Source organism: Rattus norvegicus, chromosome 14, assembly GCF_021556685.1.
Source record: "Rattus norvegicus strain SHRSP/BbbUtx chromosome 14, alternate assembly SHRSP_T2T, whole genome shotgun sequence".
Classification (NCBI taxonomy): Eukaryota; Metazoa; Chordata; class Mammalia; order Rodentia; family Muridae; genus Rattus; species Rattus norvegicus.
In genome coordinates this window covers 82,269,756-82,289,491 of record NC_141547.1, presented here as the reverse complement: position 1 = coordinate 82,289,491, position 19,736 = coordinate 82,269,756, and the positions used below count along the sequence as shown (strand labels likewise).

General features: G+C 41.6%; 1 protein-coding gene across 51 annotated transcripts in view; it reads left to right on the top strand.

Moving 5' to 3' along the window:
* Depdc5 (DEP domain containing 5, GATOR1 subcomplex subunit) overlaps positions 1-19,736 on the top strand; it is a 130,124-nt gene that overhangs the window by 18,468 nt on the left and 91,920 nt on the right. For 40 of the 51 annotated variants that reach the window (NM_001107229.1, XM_087583262.1, XM_087583251.1 and 37 more), the window contains 7 exon segments: positions 3,575-3,644; positions 8,735-8,813; positions 10,939-11,000; positions 14,104-14,173; positions 15,024-15,096; positions 17,126-17,229; positions 18,169-18,243. In NM_001107229.1, coding sequence (NP_001100699.1) covers positions 3,575-3,644; positions 8,735-8,813; positions 10,939-11,000; positions 14,104-14,173; positions 15,024-15,096; positions 17,126-17,229; positions 18,169-18,243 — 533 coding nt within the window. 51 annotated transcript variants of the gene reach the window in all.

The following is a 19,736-nucleotide window of genomic DNA, read 5'->3' as shown; positions in this document are numbered from 1 at the left end:
AAGAGCAGTCAGTCCTCTTGACCACTGAGCCATCTCTCCAGCCCAACAGTGGACATTTTGACATTAAGATTATTGGCCATTGCTTGTCCAATTTCATAGTCATTAGGGTTAATATCAGCAGTAGTTCTAATCCATTCATCTATGGTGCTGATCGAGCTTTCTTAAAGATCTATGAACTTTTTTACACACTGTTCCAATCAATATCCCTGGCATCTGGATCTAATATTGCCCTGTTTATAGTGGATATTAATCTATGAAAGAAATCAGTAAAAGTCTCTTTGGGACTTTGCATAATCTTTGTGAATGACATAGACCTTTTCACAGGCTCTTAAAGTACATTGTATAATAAAAGAGTCATCAAATTGCCGCTGATTTTGTAAATCAGCATATTGACCTTCCCCCTAACAATTGACCTTTCACAATGTCGATACCTTTAGTCTATTATGACTTTTCAAAAGCTGCAGCATAATGTCAGCTTTCCTAATTGAGAACTATCCCAGTACAGCTGCCACTAAATTTTTGCAGTCTTGGGGGATAATCCTATTTTGGTTCATCTAGGTATTTAACATCTGACTCAAATAGGGTGAATGCATTCCATAAGTTATCATTGATCCTTTAAAATGTCTTCTGCAAACCAGAACCTTGAAGGCTTTATTAAGAGGTGGCCCAGTAGGTTCAATGGGCTGTCTTGATCCTCAATTTCATTAGGTACCATAGGTTCACAGTTAAGCACTTCCTCCTTTCTTCCTGTCTTTTGTCTCTCAAGCCTTTGTACTTAGTACATAGCTAATGTTTTTGCTGTTGTACATATATTTTTCAACCTTTCTTTGAGAGGAAATACAAGGGATCTGAAATGAAGTTCTCCATTTTCTAATGCAGGAAGAGTCTGCCTCTATAATTAAAATAGTCTTTGGTTCTGGCTTACTGGGATTGCTGTCTCAGAGGCTCTGTGGCTCTAGAGTCTCCCAAGTCCAACCAACAGATGCTTCCTAGGAGAGGGACGATTCCAGGAGAGTTACTTCTCTTCAACATTTCTGTCTGATGTCCTCTCTTTTCTGTGATGTTGGTGGATTTTCCCTTCTCCTGGTTGGGCATCAGATATAAATGTTGATTTTATTTCCTCAGATGAAGGGATTAGATGAGAGCCATACCTGAGCTATGCAAATACATTGCTTAGGCTGAACCCAGAGCATTTCCTTCTCTGTTCTAACTATCCTTAGGCCTAGGCCTGGAAGCTTCTAGCCTCCCTACAGTTTAATCTTTCAAGTTGACTATTTCAATCTGGTTTCTCTTGGCTTCTGACTGAATTGCTCTCCTTAGCCTCATACTAACTTTGGCCAGAATAACCATAAAACCCATTTCCACAGAAATAATTTTTTATTTATCATTTATCCTTTATGATATCTTATTTGTCCTTCTCAAGAGATTTAGAAGCTAGGTAGGTAGGTAGCTAGGTAGCTATAGGGATAGATACTAATCATATTTATTGCTTTTTTAAAAAGATTGAAGCTTGGGCAGTGAGTGAGATGTCATTGTATGTAATGGCACTTTCTGCCAAGACTGACAAATTAAGTTTGATCTCCTGGTTCACACATGGTAGAACAAGAGGTCTGCTTTGGCAAATTATCTGCTTTCCACAGGCATAAACATACTTCTCCACAAACACAGACAAGCTCTCTGCTCTTCACAGGCATAAACACAACCCTATACATATATAGACAAAATTGAATGAAGATAGTAAAATCTGACCCTCAGAAAGATGACAACATCTTGTAACAAGGAATAATCTAATACTACAATCTAATACCAAATTTCGTTGCACTGATTTGCATGTGTATAGTAGAAAAAGCTAATACCATTAAGCACAGCTGAGCTTGCTTCAGCGATCCTGTAGAACAGGTTGTATACTGTATGTTGCTTTGTTTTGTTTTTGTTTCTTTGTTTTGTTTGAGACAAGGTCTTTTGTACTCGAGGTCCCCCCCATCCTCCGGGCTGTTCACTGTGTAGACCAGCCTAGCCTTGAACCCTTAAAGATCCCATTTCCTGTTTCCTGAGTGCTGGAATGAAAAGCACACATAAAAAGCAGTATGTCAAGTGCTGGGGTTACTGGTGGATGCCACCACTCCCAAGCACTATGTCATTTTGGGACTGAACTCATATCATCTGGAAAGGAACAACATCCATTGTTGTTTATCTATTGAATTCAGCTAGTGACACTCAGCTGTAATTCCTGCTCTTCCCCAAAGTGGACAGCTCTGAGCTGAGAGCCTCGTATATTGTACTTCCCTGTTCTCTTACACCCTCAGAAAGTCCCAGAGGAAAGACACTGGGCAGCACACTCCTGTAATCTAGCGCCCACGAGTGATGCTGTGTAATCCAAGTTCAAGAACAGCTCGGGCTATACAGAACAGAATCAAAGTCTAGCCTGAGCCACATAGTTGTCTCAAAAATAAACGACAGCAAAAGAGTTTTGGAGGAAAAATATTCAATGGGAAAAACATCCAATTGGAAAAAATTTAACAAATTGCCATTATGTTTTCAAAAAATTATTTGTTTTGTGTATTAGAGAGAATAAGCAAGGGTATGGCTCTGCCGTGCTGCATGGGCTGTCCATCCAAAGCCTATGAGCTTCTGGCCAATTCTCCTGTCTTTGCCTTTCTTCTTCTTCTCCTTTTTTTTTTTTGTTTTTTGTTTGTTTTTTGTTTTTTGTTTAAGATTTATTTATATGAGTCCACTGTTGCTGTCTTCAGACACACCAGAAGAGGGCATCAGATCCCATTACAAATGGGTGTGAGCTACCATGTGGTTGCTGGGAATTGAACTCAGGACCTCTGGAAGAGCAGTCAGTGCTCTTAACTGCTGAGTCATCTCTCCAGCCCCTTTTTCTTTTTCTTTTTCTCTCTTTTTTATTTTTGTTTGTTTGTTTGTTGTTTTGCAATAGGCTCTCACTGGGTAGCTCTGGCTGTCAGGAACTCATTATTTAGACCAGGCTGAAAACCACAGAGATCAGTGTGCCTCTGCCTCCTGAGTGCTGGGGTTTAAGGCATACCCACCTCTCCCATCATTTTATTTTATTTTACTTTTTGAGACGTGACTTCTCTTGAATGGGAACCTTGTCCCTTAATATCTCCTGATTGCTTATGTTAGGATCTTAAGATTAAAATGATATTTTCTCTGTACTCAAGCTCACTGTATCAGGGTTAGGATTAAGACAGTTTTTACCAACACTTATTTTTTTGAGTTTTGACTGAAGCTATAAAATCTGCACTCAATAATTTTGTGTATCATTTCTGAGGGTCACTATTCTTTGGAGGCCCAGTTCTCTAGACCTGTATGTTTTCTGTGGATTCAGTTGTTTGTAGCACACTGAGAGATGTTTATAGTAGATGACCTGCTCATATGGCTCTCTATGGAAAGGTAGAACTGATAAGGTCATTTGGAAACGGGTACACCTAGCTGACAGACAGGCCCGGGAGGCTGGCTTGACCGAATAGCAAGACTGATTCAGGAGACAGACAGTGAGTGGCTGAGCCACCTGAGAGAGCGGCAATAACTTGTGTGTATCTCCTTTCAGGGCACAGGCTGGTGAGCTGTGGGTCAAGAATGAGAAGGTCATGTGTGGTTACATTAGTGAAGAGACCAGGGTAAGAGTTGTAAAATGACTTTTTGGGTTTGTTTCCTTATATGTTTGAGTCCTGAATTCCATATAAAGGCATAAGCAGACTGATTCTGTCTACCCAGCTAGAACTGGTCCTCTACTGCTCTCTTTTTATAGTTGGATCTTGGCAGGTTGGACTTGATCTTCATTTTCTTCTTTAAATGAATCTATTCAATATATTAAATACAGGACTTGTTGTAGTGACTCTTGCTTATAATCCCAGCATTCGGAACGTAGGCAGGGGGATTACTGTTAAAAGCCATTCTGGGCTACAGAGTAAGGCATCTTAAAGTTCTCTGATATAGTTCCTGCAGTTAGTAATTTCAAGTGTTTGTTGAATGAAAATTTCCCAAGTATTAAGAATTCATAATCTGATCCTATGCAATGTGCATGTACCTATATTCCAAGCTACTTAAGAAATTGAGGGAAAGCTAGGTATGTGGCACACACTTTTAATCCCAGCACAGAGCCAGGCAAATCTCTGAGCTAAGAGTTTAGCTAGCCCAGCCACGATCTCCAGAGCAAGTTCCAGGGCCGGCAGGGCCACATGGAAAAACCCTGTCTTCAAAATACAAAAGACAAAAAAAAGGAGGTGAGAAGATCACCTTGGTTAAAAGTAGAATAAACAAAAAAATTTTAAAGGCAGGGGCTATTAATGTGTAGTTCAGGTTGGTTTTGAATTCTCAAGTGTATGTCCACCTCTGGAAAGTTGAAATGATAGTTATTACTACCACCCTAACTTAGTGAACAAGACAACCTGCGTGAAAGAAGAAATTAGCACCATTGGGTTGGGGCTGAACGTTTGTGGTAGATTGGTTGCCTAGTGTGACAAGACCCTGGATTCAGTATCAAAAGGGGAAAAAAGGAGAAAGACATTATTATTATTATTATTATTATTATTATTATTATTATTATTATTATTTTGGTTCTTTTTTTCGGAGCTGGGGACCGAACCCAGGGCCTTGTGCTTCCTAGGTAAGCGCTCTACCACTGAGCTAAATCCCCAGCCCCAAAAGATTATTATTATTTTTTTTTTGTGGTTTTTTTTTTTCGGAGCTGGGGACCGAACCCAGGGCCTTGCGCTTCCTAGGCAAGCGCTCTACCACTGAGCTAAATCCCCAACCCCTAGTATTATTATAAAATTTACTAACTGCAGAATTGGCTCTTGCCACGTGAGCCTGATGATTGGAGCTCGGCTCCTGAAATTCCCTGTGTGCTCCTACAGGGGAGATGGGGAGTGGACAAGAGATGCTTCAGAAGCTCCTCAGCCAGCCCACTGGTTTATGCAGCACTGAGGAGAACCTTCCTCAGTGTGGGAGGTGAGGGCCGCATGGAAAGTTGGCCTCTGACCTCTACCTGAGCACTAGTGTGTGAGCCACACCCTTTTAACCTTGACTACACTCACATTCTCCCCCGCACCAACCTCTCAAGCATAGATGCACAGAACTTAAGTTTATGACTCTTACCCTAGCGCGTGTATATTTTGTTCATTTCTTTTTTTAGTGATGCAATCAAACCCCTGGCAATATATTAGTTTACAGAATGATTTCCAGGATAGTATAAAAACCATAAATGTTTGTCTTCCTTTCTATAAAATATGCCATGATTTTAAAAAGTAAGCCAGGTTAAGAGCACACACCTGTACACTGAGCATTTCAGAAGAATTTAGTAGGATTACAATTTCAGAGCCAAGCCTGGCTTCGTAGTAAAATCATGTCTCAGAAAAGTTAGCATGTAGCTCAGAGCGCTCACACTGGTTTAGCATGCCTGTAGTCCTGGGTTAAGTTCCCAACACTGCATGAAGGAGCTGGGCTTGCTGGTACCTGAAGTACAGCACTCGGGAGGCCGAGGCCAGAACAGGGCAAGATGCAGAGCAGCCTGGGCTTTGTGGTGAGAACCTGTCTATTAACAAGGGGAAACAGACAGGGCTGTGTGCTGGCTCCCTGGGTGACCGCATATGTTGTGCTAACTTGAGAACCTGAGTTCATATCCCTAGCACCCACTTTTTAAAAAAAGAAGGTAGACATGGTCACACATGATTTTACTAGAGCAGTATGGGGAGGGGACAGCTAGGGTGACAGTGGAGCTTATTGACTGCAGTCGGGCTCCAAGTTTAATGACAGACTGTGTGTAAAGGAGTAAGGTACAGACGACAGAGCAGGACGCTGACTTCTTCCTTTGACCTCTCTGTATGCTTGCCACATACAGCACAGTACACATATCAGCAGTCACACACACAAAGTAAAAGAGACCTGCTGTCCACAAAATCCTTCATGCCAATATCTGGAAATCACCAGATGATCAACGTTAACACTTTCAAAGGCCTTTTTTCCCTAGACACTGTATTCTGTGTTTAAAAAAAAGAATAAGAGTCTGGCAGTGGTAGCACATGCCTTTAATCCCAGAGGCAGAGGAAGGTTGATTGCTGAGTTCATTGCCAGCCTGGTTATGGGTTTCAAGAAACCCTGTCTCTTGAAAAACAGGGGGAACAAAAAAGATTTATCAGGTACAGGGGTTCTCCGGAGTGAATAGTCTTAAAGTAAGCTCTAAGGAACTTTTAGAAAAAAAGGCTCAGAGATTTACATTCGGCTTTTTCACTAAAGTCCCTCAGAGTTGGGAATGGCTGAACAACATTAGTTGTAAGCACGTATAACCAAGTACCACTCAAACTCTTGCTTGGGGCAGTCTGGTGAAGGGAACAGTATGTTATCCACTGTAAGTTATCAGGCTCCTTTGCAAGTCTTGGTCAAGTTTGCGAGGTTTCTGTGACTTTCGGGGGTCGAGCTGCTGCCCTTTCTACTGTGTTTCTTGAAAGTATTGCAGTTCTTTGCCGGTCCTTATCCAAAGTCTCTAGAACTCCCAGACATCAGGGGTCCTTATCCAAAGTCTCTAGAACTCCCAGGCGTCAGGGGTCCTTATCCAAAGTCTCTAGAACTCCCAGACGCCGGGGTCCAACCTTGCTTCCATGACACAAAGCTCAGAATGAGATTTAAGTAACCTTTTGTTTTTATGTATTATTTTTTATTTCTTGTGTATGTGTTTTTGCTGCAACATATATATCTATGTATACCAAATATACCTGGTGCCAGTGGAGTCCAGAAGAGGTCATGGATCTCCAACAGCTGGAGTTAGAGACAGTTGTGGGCCTCAGTGTAGGTGCTGAGAAACCAACCCGGGTTATCTATAAGACGTTCCAGCGCTCTTGACTACAGAGCCATCCTTCCAGCCCCTGCTTTTGGTTTTTTGAAGTAGGGTTTCATGTAGCCCAGGCTTGAACTCTCTGTACCTAAGGATTACTTTTAATTCCCAGCCCTCCTGAGTCCACCTCACAAGTGCTGGGATTGTAAGCATGTGCCACACACCCAGTCTTATTTGGTATAGTAGATCAGAGCTACATGAAACAGCGTCTGCTTTTTATTATTATTAATTTTAAAAAATGATTATATAATATATTTTGAGCATGTTTTTCTCTCTTCCTCAATTCTTTACAGATCATCCCTACTTCCCTATCCACCAACTTCATGTTTTCTTTCATTAAAAGAAACAAAAAAAATTTGAAAAAAAAATCAATAGACAACAAACTCTTGCTCTTCCCTTCCCCCTCCCCCTCTCTTCCCCCTCCCCGTTTCCCCCTTCTCTCCATGTGCTCATGGCTGGTCTTCTATTCCTTCTCCCTTTCTCTCTCTCTCCCTCTCTCTCTCCCTTTCTCCCTTTCTCTGTCTCTACTAAGCACTCAATTCCCCTCCCTATGCCCTGAATACATTCTATTCTATACTACAATAATAAAGCAAAACCCACAAAACTATGGCATTTGTTTTGTGTTTGGCTACCTACTACTGGTCATGGAGCATGCCCTGGAATATGACTGATTTACCAAGTGACATTCCATTGGAGAGAACTGATTTTCCTTTGCCTGCAGATATCAATTGTAAACAGCTTAGTGGTTAGCTGTGGGCGCCTGTGTCCTCTTTCACCCTTCAGTTCTGAGACCACATCTTGCTTGAGCCTGTGCAGGCCTTTTGCAGGTCTTGTGTGTATGGCCTTGATCTCTGAGTTCCTGTGTGCATCAGTCCTGTTGTATCTGGAAGACACTGTTCCCTTAGCATCACCTACCACCTCTGGGTCTTTCCACTTCTTCCTAATAGATCCCTGACCCCTGAGGGGAGAGGGTTGATGAAGACACCCTATTATGACTGCTCCGAAGTCTCTCGCTCTTTGCCCATTGTCCAGTTGTAGGTCTCTGTTAACCCCTATCTCTGCAAGAAGAAGCCTCTCTGATGAGGGCTGAGTGAGGCTGTGATCTGTGGTTATGGCAGTTGTGTCATCAAAAGTCATTTTATTTCCATGCTCCTGTAGTCAAATAATGACAGTAGGTTGGGTTTTTTTCCCCCTAGGCCCATGGCATATCTAGTCTAAGGTTCTTGGCCATTTCAGCAGTGTCAAGTGTGGGTTCTATCTCATGGAGTGTGCCTTAAATCAAAAAACAAAACAAAACAGAAAAAGACCATAAAAATGGTGGTTGGTTAGTCCTATAACACTGTCCCAGGAGTGCACCAGTATGTCGTGTATGCAAGTTGCTTGTATAGGTTGCATGGTTTGTGAATGTTAGCTTTTAAGCTTTAAATAGGCATGTACTATTCTTAAGTGTGTAATTATGTCGGGCTGGTAAGATTGCTCAGTGAGTAAAGGTGCTAACCACTAAGCCTGATGACCTAAGTGTCAGTCCCCAGTACCCCATAGTGGGAGGAGAGAACTGACTCCTGCAAGCTTTTCTCTGACCTCCACATGTGTACACACGCACGCGCGCACACACACACACACACACACACACAAGCACACACGCACACACACACACACGCACACACACACACACACACACACAAGCACACACGCACACACACACACGTACACATTTACATTCCCATTCTCTCCTTCTCTAAATAATAATGAGTAAATGTAGTTAAATAAGTTACCATTACCATCGTGACAGACTTTGAGACCTTATTCATCCTGTAGAACCAAAACTGTATATAAATTATTTGCTTTTTAATGCAATTATGTTTTTATTTGTTACAGGTGGTGTTCCGTTCTACGTCGGCTATGGTTTACATATTTATTCAGATGAGCTGTGAAATGTGGGATTTTGATATTTATGGTACTGTTCCCTAAGTACTGATTGTAACTGACACTGGAAAGAATTTTCTGGTTTCCCCCAAGTTTGTGTCATTGTATAGTAAGCTCTTGGTAGTCTTTAAAGATGTGTCATGTCTTCTTGCCAAACCTTTTTAGTTCTGTCCTTCTTACTGTTATTTTCAGTATTCTTTTTGTTGCTGTGTGGTTTTTGAGATAAGGTCTCAGAGAACTGAGGATGGTCTCGAACTTCTCATTCTCCTATCACCCAAGTGCTGAGATCAAAGGCACTCAGCTCTGTGCCTAGTTTATGCTGTGTAGAGATTGAACCCTGGGCTCTGTGCGTGCTAAGCAAGCATTCTGCAGGCCAGGTGTGGTGCTGCATGCCGTTAGTCCCAGCATTCGGGAGTCAAGAGGCATTCAGATTTCTGTGAGTTCAAGGTCAGCCTAGTCTGCATAGCAAATTCCTGTCAGAATAGATAGTGAGACCCTATAACCAAGGATGACCTTGAATTTCTGATTCTCCCGCCTCCCAAGTGTTTTAATTTCAAGCATGCACTACCATGCATAGTACTTCTCTTTTATTTGTTTTTAGACCTATTTTATTTACTAATATTTGTGAGTGCTTGTATGCATACATCTCACGTGCCGATGTGAAGGTCAGGGGACAACTTCACATAGACTTTGTTCTGTCTGAATATTATAGATTCAGGAATCAGACTTTGCCATCAGTCCTGAGCAGCAAATGCTTTTTACCCACAGAGCCATCTTGCCGGGTCCTCTATTTTATAAACTGCGTAGATAATGGGGAGACACATGCAGAAGCAGAAGGTGAATTTAAGGAGATGAAGTGTGAATGAGAACCCTAAATTCCGGGTTCTAGCATGCTTAGGTAGCAGTAACCTCTTTTTGTCTGCTCACAGGATCTTGCTCTACACCCAGGCTGTCTTCAAATTCACAAACTTCTTCCCCAGCCTGAGTGCAGGCATAGACTTAAACTGTCAACTCGATGCTTTTCATTTAGTTTACTTTCATCCACAGAAAAAACAAGTTTGCTTCATGGTATTTGAATTATGACATAATGAGCAGAGAACGCAAAACTACAGAGTTGCAGATCCTGTGTCTACCCCTCCAGTGTCATGATTTGTACAGTTCAGAGTACTACAGATTAATTCTTGCTTTGCCTCCGCAAGGAAATTTATGAGTAGAAGGAATCATAAACAATAATTAATGAATGCCTAGGACTTACCAAATAATTTTTAAAAACTTTCATTACTTAGAGAGAGAGAGAGAGAGAGAGAGAGAGAGAGAGAGAGAGAAAGAATGAGAGGGAGAATGAGAGGGAGAATGTGAAGTGTGTGTATACGTGTGTACAACTTTCCAGCATCCGTTCTCTTTCTCCTGCGGGTTCAGGTCATTAGTTTGGCAGCAGGTGTTTTACCCGTTGCGCTCTCTCACTGGCCCTGCAAATTCTCTTCTAATACACTTTAAGCATAGCGATAAGAAGTATCATATGTGGAGTTTAGGTTGTTTTCTTTTCTTGAATTCACAGTATATTAACTGGTCTTCTGCCTCTTTAAAAATTTGGGTTTTCCCTTGAAGCCAATACTGTAATTATGAGATTATGTTATTATCCTGTACTTTCTTTTTTTTTTTAGTTCTTTTTTTCGGAGCTGGGGACCGAACCCAGGGCCTTGCGCTTGCTAGGCAAGTGCTCTACCACTGAGCTAAATCCCCAACCCCAGTCCTGTACTTTCTACGCCTAACCTCCATGATCAAACTTGGCTTGTTAGAGTTGAAGACACAGCCTGATGATTGTCCAGTGTTTGTCTAATGTGTGCAAGTAGATCCTCCTTCATCCTTGCACTTTATACTTCTTCCTCGGTTTTTCTTTGTTTGTTTTTGTTTTTGTTGTTTGTTTTGATTTGAGCCAAGGTCTGTAGCTCTGGCTATGTAGAGCAGGCAGGCCTTGAACACAGAGACCCACCTGCCTCTGCGTCTAGTGCTGAGTGAGATTAAAGGTATGAACCACCACATCTAGTGACTTTGTACTTTAAAGGCTTTGTGGTCTTTTACAAAAAAATTTAGCAGAACCCGTTGCTTTCTTTTTGGTCCTATTCCTTGACTGCCTCCTCACTGCTTCTTTTCAGGGGATCTGTACTTTGAGAAAGCTGTGAATGGTTTCCTTGCCGACCTGTTTACTAAGTGGAAGGTATGGTTCTTTCTACATTCTAATCTGGGCGGATATCACTCACTACATTTTAAAATGTTCAGTTATTAATACTTTTGATTATTTTAGGTTTTAATTTTTGAGATAGTTTTCATGTAGCCAAGGCTACATGGAGTCTCTTACTTCCTGTGTAGCACTAATGACCTTGAACTTTTGATCCTCCTGCTTCACATGAACTGGGGTTGTGGGTGTGCTTTTCTTTTGTCGTTCATTTTCTATTTTTACATTTGTGTCTGTTGGCTATTGGTCAGGCTCCAGTGTTCCTCAGGTACTATCTACCTTGTTTCTGGTCTTCTTAAGTATGCTAGGTTGGCTGGCCAGGGAGCCTCAGGGAGCTCCTATCCCAGCTGCCCCAGCATTGGGGTTACAAACATGTGCCACTGCCTCCTGGCTCCTCTAGCTTCTATTTATCTATTTTTTTTCAATTAGTTGTCACACTTTTGGTGTCATAAGAAATCACTCCTGGAGCTTAAGAGATGCCTCGGTGGTTAAGAGCACCGACATGGAAGTTGACAGCTGTCCATAAGTCCAATTCCAAGGGACCTGGCACTCGCATATACACACATGCAGGCAAAAGACCAGTGTATACAAAATAAAATAAATGGGGGGAAAGGTATACAAAAGGAAGAAAGAAATCACTCTCAAATTCAAGGTCTTAAATATTTTCCTTAATTCTGGGCATGGGGGTGCACACCTTTAATTCCAACATTTGAGATGTCACTCCAACACTTGGGATAGAATCCCAACATTCAGAGGATGAGGCAAGCCCTGCTTAAACTATGTGGTGATAGAAAGACAGACAGACAAACTTCTAAGAGTTTAGCATATTAGCCCTAATATTTAGGTCTTTGGCTTAGGTTTTTGATACTGTTGTTTTGTTTTTCCAGTTTTTCAAGACAGGCTTTTTCTGTGTAGCCCTGGCTATCCTGGAACTAGGTTTGTAGACCAGGCTGTCCTTGAACTCACAGAGACCACCTGCCTCTGCCTCCTGGGTGCTGGGATTAAAAGCATAAACCACCATTGGCCTGCTTAGATTCATTCTTTTCCATATAAATATTCAGTTATCTTAGAAGATCTACTATGTATCGTATTCTTTCCCCTCTATAATGGACTCTGTCATTCTTGTCTAAAATCACCAGACCACAGAGATATAGGTTGATGTATGGACTTTGAATTCACTTCTACTTATCTATATGTTTATCCTCGTGCCAAATAGTGTGATCACCAGCACTGTTTTTGCTATCTGTAGTAAGAAATCAAATTCTTTATTGTTTTTATAAGGCTGTTTATGAGGATCAGATTTTTACTTCTATAAAAAGTGTTTATTAGAATTTTGATCCGGACACACTGATGGCAGTGTGTGCTTGGTATACCGTCTTTTTTTTGTTCTTCCCATTTTGAAACTAGCTATGCAGTCCAGGCTAGGATCTTCTACTTCTGTTTCCCACGTTCCGAGTTTACAGGCATATGCCACTGCACCCAGCCAGTACTGTCACGTTTATCCTATTGAGACCAGGCATGGCCAGGCAGTGGTGAGGCACGTGTTTTATCCCAGCACTTAGGAGATAGAGGCAGGCAGATCTTTGAGTTTGAGACCAGTCAGGTCTACAAAAGTGAGTTCTAGAACAGCCAAGGCTACACAGAGAATCTGTCGGGAAAAAGCTCGGGCTGTAGCTCAGTTGGTGGGGTGCTTACCGTGCAGCAAGCCTTGAGCTCAGTGTCTGGCACATGGCAGCACTGGCTGTGGGGCAGGAGCCTCTATAATCCTATCACTAACTAGGGAGGTGGAGGCATGAGGATCAGGAGTTCCAGGTCATCCTCAGTTACACAGATTAAGACCAGCTTGGGATATATGAGACTTGGTCTGAAAAACAAACAAAATGAAACAAGATAAATTGAACTTGTAGAAATTGATGTCTTTTGAATATAGCGATACAGCTCACTTGGCTTTCCTACCACATGAAAACATCATTGGGATATACTTAGTATTTGAGGTCACAGAGTTTGAAGTAAGACAGAATGAGTTTAAATTTAGGATTCTCCTCCAATTAGTTTTTTGTTGTGGAGAGCCTTGGTTTCCTTCTCTGCAGAATGGAGATGATGATACTCCCTATCTCCTTTCCCACTTGGAGTGACTCTATGTGACATTTTTCTGTCCATCAGAAGTAGTAAGGCTGCTGGATTGAGAGCATGTGAACTCTGGTAAGCTAGTTGGTCACTAAGGAGGTCTGCTTTACCAAAGCAGTGTCCTTTCTGTACTATGACTTGTCCTCAGGAATCTCTGTCTGCTTGTGATATAGGCCTGTGAGAACACGACGTTGACTTGTATTCTTTTATGTCAACTGCTGAGTGTGTTAGTATGGTGGGGAGAGAGGTGAGCCTGGCAGGAACTGAAACTACACTGACTCTGTAGACAAGCTACATTCATGTCCACCGTTAGCACTCTGTTCCCAGGACTTCATGGAAGTGTCATTCCCACTAGCTCCCACCTTCCTCTGACAGCTTCCAGTGCTCATGCTGCGATTTATCGAGTATCTTTGGTCCTTAAAAACCACCTCTGTGGGCACTATTCTTCTTCCTGAAACTGTAGTTCTGATGAATTAAAAATGGTAGCGATATAATCAACTTCCAGTGTTCAGTTGATCAAGTTTATGTCAAATGGAGGATTGGGTGACAGCCAGCCTTTCTTTTTTTTTTTCTTTTTCTTTTTTTTTTTTTTTTTTTGGTTCTTTTTTTCGGAGCTGGGGACCGAACCCAGGGCCTTGCGCTTCCTAGGCAAGCGCTCTACCACTGAGCTAAATCCCCAACCCCCAGCCAGCCTTTCTTAATTGTAGCTTTCCAAGCATTTTTCACATCCTTGCAACTTTGAGTAACGTACCTGACTCAAGCAGTGGTGAGCTTAATTGCAAGAATTGATAGCAGGTCTTCTGACAGCGTGCAGTGTTGTGTCTCCGTCACAGTGCTTTATGCTCACACGAAGCTGCCCAGCACTGCACAGACACTGAGCCTCTTAGTATGACTGGGTTGCTTCATAGTGAAGTAAATGAAGTAAACTTGTACCCACTTCTTCTGTGTTCCTGCCTAGGAGAAGAACTGTAGCCATGAAGTGACTGTGGTTCTGTTTTCTAGAACTTTTTATGATGCAAAATCTATTGGTGAGTAGCTTTTTCTCATTCCTATATATGATATATTTTATATATATACAATTTTTTTTAAATTGAAGATAGATTTGCTAATACAATATATTCTTGTTACACTTTCCACATTTTATCTATTTATTTGATTTTTGTTTTGTTTTGATTTTCTCCTGAGACAGTCTCATTATATTCCAGAGCTCACTATGTAACTAGGCTGGTCTCAAGCTAACAGAGATCTTCCTCTGCCTCCCAAAGTGCTGGGCTTAAAGGTGTGCACCATTACTCCTGCTAAGTTTAAAATGTTTCAAAGACAGGGTCTTGTTACATTTTGAGGCTGCCCCTGACCTGCTCTCCCAGGCTTCCAAGTAGCTGAAGTGCCAGCCACACTGTCATACCACTTTCTTTTAGTTGTTTTATGTTGGGCCCCTCACTGTCATCTCCAGGAATTTAGTTTTGTCTTCTTTGCTTTTGTATTTTGTGTCTTTCCCGTCTTTGCTAGGGGGACCAAGTAAAAATGAAAATGCATCTTGATGTATGTAAGGTGGTTGTGCTGTGATACAATCTAAAAACCCCCACATAATAAATACACAATTGTCTTTACTTACTTACTGTTTTGTTTTGTCTTTAAGAAAAAAAAAAGCCACGGTGTACCCTTGGCTGTCCTGGAACTCACTCTGTAGACAAAGCTGGCCACAAACTCACTGAGATCTGCCTATCTCTGCCTCACAAGTGCTGGGATTAAGGCATGCGCCACCACTCCTGGCTTATTTTTTAATGATACCAGATCTTCAAGGCAAAAGAGAAATTCAACAGCACTGTAAAAATCTCTTTTCAATATGATTTGTATAGTGAACTTTCTTTATTTCAGATGAATTTCCTGAAGTAAACCGAGCTTCAATTCAACAGGATCATAAAGGGAGATTCTACGAGGACTTTTACAAGTATGTTTTGGTGTTTCGCTGTGTCTTTCATTTATTTATTGGTTATTTCTCCCTAACTTAAAGAACTTTTTCACACTTCATCAATTTCCTGTTCTTGTACTTTTAAAATTCTAAGATACAGAATGATACATCATGTTTAGAATTTTTATTTGTTTTTGCTTCTTTGAACAGTGTTTAACTACTTAGCTTTGGTTTTCTGGAAGTCACTGTACAAACCAGGCTAGTCTTGAATGTGTAGCATTCCTTGTTTCAGCTTCAGCTTTCACGGGGCTAGGATTGTAGGTGGGAAACATCACCACTTCCAGATTTTTTTTTATTTTTCTTAAAATGACAACATTTAATTGGGGCTGGCCTACAGGGTTTTTTTTCTTTTTTTAATTGTAAAATATCTTAGCCTTCAAAACTAATGCTATGTAAGTAGGTAATAAAAGAACCTTGGGTGTTCAGTGCCTGCATTTGCAGTTAATATCTTGTCATATTTCCTTTTTCTGCTTTTGGCTAGATTTTATCTTAAATTATAGCTCTTATAATAATTTTATTCCTATACAGAATAAGAAAATTTTATATATAACCATAATGTCATTCAACAAAGTTAACAATGACTCTAATACTGTCCATTTATCTGATGCTTTTCAGAGTTTCTTAGTTGTGTGGTAAAATAACTTTATGTCAGGGTATACATGCATATCTGTGTGAGTCTGTGTGTGAGTTTGCATATGGAAGCCAGAAGTCAGCGTTGGGTGTCTTCCTTGATTTCTTTCCAGCTCATCTTTTGAGCCAGGGTGTCTTTCACTGAACTTGGCATTTCCTGAGTTGAGCTCAGGAGTCCATCTGTCATGGTGTCATTCCCCACACCATTAGGGTTGCAGATATGCACAGCCATGGTCTGGCTTCTCCGTCAGTGCAAGGAATCCAAACTCAGGTTCTCAGGCTTGGTGGCAGACAAGGCTCTTTGCCTCCTAGGGTCAAATGGTTGGTACACAGGAGCTCCGTTGTGTAGTGTTGTTTAGTGTGTAGGGGCGTGTGCGTGTTGTGTTCACATTTATTCATGGTATTTCCATACATGCTCATGAAGAGGCTAAAAATTATCACCAGGGATATCTTCCTCGAGTATTTTCCCACTTATTTTTATTTATTATATCATTATGATTATTTAAGACAGTTTTTATATAATCTTGGCTGGAACTCACTGTGTAGACCACACTGGCCTCAAACTCAGAGAGATCTCTGACTTTGTCTCCTGAGTGCTAAGATTAAAGGCATACCAATCATGGCTGCCTTAGTTTTATTGTTAAGATTCCAAATATTCACTTACTTCCTTATTTGTTTTGTGTGTGTTGGTGTCTTGCTTGCATGTGTGTCTGTGTGAGAATTACCAGATCCCCAGAACTGGAGTTACAGATGGTTGTGAGCTTCATCCTCTGAAAGAGCAGCCAGTGCTCTTACCCGAGCCATCTTTCCAGCCCTGCTTTACGTATTTATTTATGGTGTGTGTGCATGTACTCATGGGAACACTGTCGAGGTCAGAGGACAGCTTGTGAGTGTTTGTTTTCTCCTTCTACCTGAAGGTCCCTGAGATGAACTCATATATCAGGCCCTGTGCCAGGTGCCTTTACCTAATAAACCACTTTATTTGGTTTTTGTTTTGATCCAGGGTCTTTCTTTGAAGCCCTGGCTGGCCTGGAATTCCCTATAGACAAGGCTGGCCTAGAACTGACAGAGAACCTTCTGCCTCTGCCTCCTGAGTGCTGGGATCAAAGGCTTGGAACACCATGCCTAGCTTCTTTTATTTTTGACCAAGTAATCCTGGCTGCTCTGAAGCTCACTATGTTGACCAACCTGGCCTTGAACTTGTGGCTCTACCTCCTTAGTCCTCAGTCTTTGAATGATAGACATGTTCATCTCTTCATCCCCTGCTTATTACTCATAATTAATCACATTGTCCTCCTTCCTTGAAACGTTGTAATGAACCCGATAGCATGTATATAACAGGTGCTTGATTTCTCTTTCCTGATAATATTCCTTCCAGAGTGGTGGTGCAGAACGAGAGAAGGGAAGAGTGGACGTCACTCCTTGTGACCATTAAGAAACTCTTCATCCAGTATCCAGTGTTGGTTCGACTGGAACAGGCAGGTACTGCATCTGTGTGTCAGAGGTGCCTTCCTGGCTTTCCTCTTTTGGGGGGTTGTAGGGTGTGGTTCAAGACACACTTTCTCTGTGTAACTGCCCTGTCTGTCCTGGAACTCATTCTGGACCAGACTGGCCTGGAACTCAGAGAACCTCCGCCTTCTGAGTGGTGGGATTAGAGGTATGAACCTCCACCACCTAGCACCTTCCTGGCAGTTTTCAAAAGTTCACCTTTCCTACTTTCCTTTCTTTTCCGTTCGCTGATTTTCATCTTCCAGAGCTAACTTGCTCTGATGGGCAAGTAGAGTAGCTTGCCCTCAAAGTTCATAGCGTGGACTCACTCTGAGCGCGCTTGCTGTAGTATCTTCCGGTAGACAGATCTCTATGCGCTAGAGATCTTTTTTCTTCCATCACTGGGGAGTGCTCAGTTGAGTTACTAGGCCTTGTCTTTCTTCTAAGTGCAGGAAAGCCATACTTGTTTGTCCCACATAAACTGTAAAGGAAAGTTAAAAACTTTAACTGTATTAAATATAAGAAAATGAAAACACACCTCAAATGCAAACTGCATTTTATGAACAGTTTGAGGCAATCATTTTAACTGCAGGCCCAGTTACAGGGTTCCGGGTCCTTTCATTTCCTGACTGTTCCCATAAATGTTCCCATGAACTGAATCACCATAAAGACAAAGCCAATCAATGTCTTCCTTTTTCTCTCTCCAACATCCAGCATTTCATCTGATCCAGTGGTATAGATTGTATTTTTGAATGCACCAAGTATCTGCCTTTTGTCTTGGGTGTGGATGTGCCTAGTGAAAGGGTTCTTTTTGTTGTTGTTGTTTGTTTGTTTTCCCTTTGCTATGGAAATAAAACACATGCTTTGATTTAGTTAAAAAAAAAAAGTTCACCTTTGGTTAATGTTTTTCCTTCTTGGTATCTTTTGCTTCAGGGGGCTTTCCTCAAGGAGACAATTCTACCTCAGCACAAGGAAACTACCTAGAGGCCATCAACTTGTCATTCAATGGTGAGTAAACCACACACAGTAAGCCAACATTTTGTTTTCCATGTGGCCACAGACAGCTCATTGCTGATGCCCAAAGACGCAGACCTGGTGGCCACCTAATTAACTCAAAGCAGTGCATTCTGATAGGGTGATCATAATGACTGCTGTTCAGCTTGTTAGGCCTTCTATTGGGGAATCAGCTTAGTGTTCTCATCTGACTCTGTGGTGATGAGCTGGCAGGACTCCTGCCTGGTGGGGTTTTTTTTTTTAATTACAGACTGTGTTAGTTTTTTTTATTTGTTTGTTTGTTTTGTTTTTAGTTTTGCTTTTTAAAAGAAAATACATATATTCTTGGATGTGGCACCTGAGAAGGGAGAATCATAAGCATGAGGGGTAGAGAAACCATAAGCTACTAGAGAGACTGTGTCTCAAAGGCAAAAACAAAAACATGGGGTTAGTGAGACAGTTAGTATAGGTGCCTGATACCAAGTTGAGGGTTTAGGTTTGAGCCTTGAGATCTTGGAAGAAAAATGACCCCTGCAAGTTGTCCTCGACCTCCATGTGCGCTTAGTAGCATGCATACCCCCCCATACACACAATAAAAATGCAATAAAAAAATTAAAAACAAAACCAGAAACTTGCATATGCTATATTGTTAAAATTCAAGTGAAGAAGAGTGTACTAAGTAAAAACCAGGTACCCATCATCTGTCCTGTTGTCAGAAGAGCCAGCGACTGCGGTATAGCCTCTTCCTAAGGCTTGTCCCTGTGCGTGTGTGGTAGCTGAGATACCATTATTTGCCAACTGAAAAAGGAAATTTAAAGATTCAGGCAGGTCTTTTCAGGGAAAGTAGAGACCGTGGTGGCTCCAGGAAACACAGCAGTAGGAATTCCTGGAGCCATCTTCAGTCCCCAGTGATCCTGTCTCTGCTGTATTTGGAATTGCACTTCCTAGTGGAAAGACTAGGTAAGGCTGACTTGTGGCAGCCATGAGCAGTGCTGGCTGTGGGGAAGGGCTGCTGAGTTTTCACTTCCCCGTGTTGCCTTTCCAAGAGTCATATCCAGGTGCTAGGGGGTTCTAGAACATATGTTACCTTTCCACGAGTCATTTCCAGGTGAAAATAGAACACAAGGTTGCTATTGCTAGTCTTCTTCTCATATTTGACTTTCAAAATTTTTCCATAACAAGAATTAGTTCAGGAATAAACATTAGTTTGTTAAATTTACACGTCTGATAAAACCCTTTATCTATTTTCTTAAATAATGTGTTAAACTGGTATTTGGGGGCTGGTGGGATGGCTTGTGGACAAAGCTGCTTGTCCCTCAACCTGATGGCCTGGCTTCAGTCCATTGGAATGTAGGCATGTGCACTGTGGCACTTGAATATGCACACAGTAAACAATAGGTAAAAAGTATCGTATTTGCTTCTTGGTGCTTTCAGTATAGACTCATTGGTGGATGACGTAAGTTTGTGACATAAATTAAGCACTTGAGGCTGTACAGACATCAGTGAGG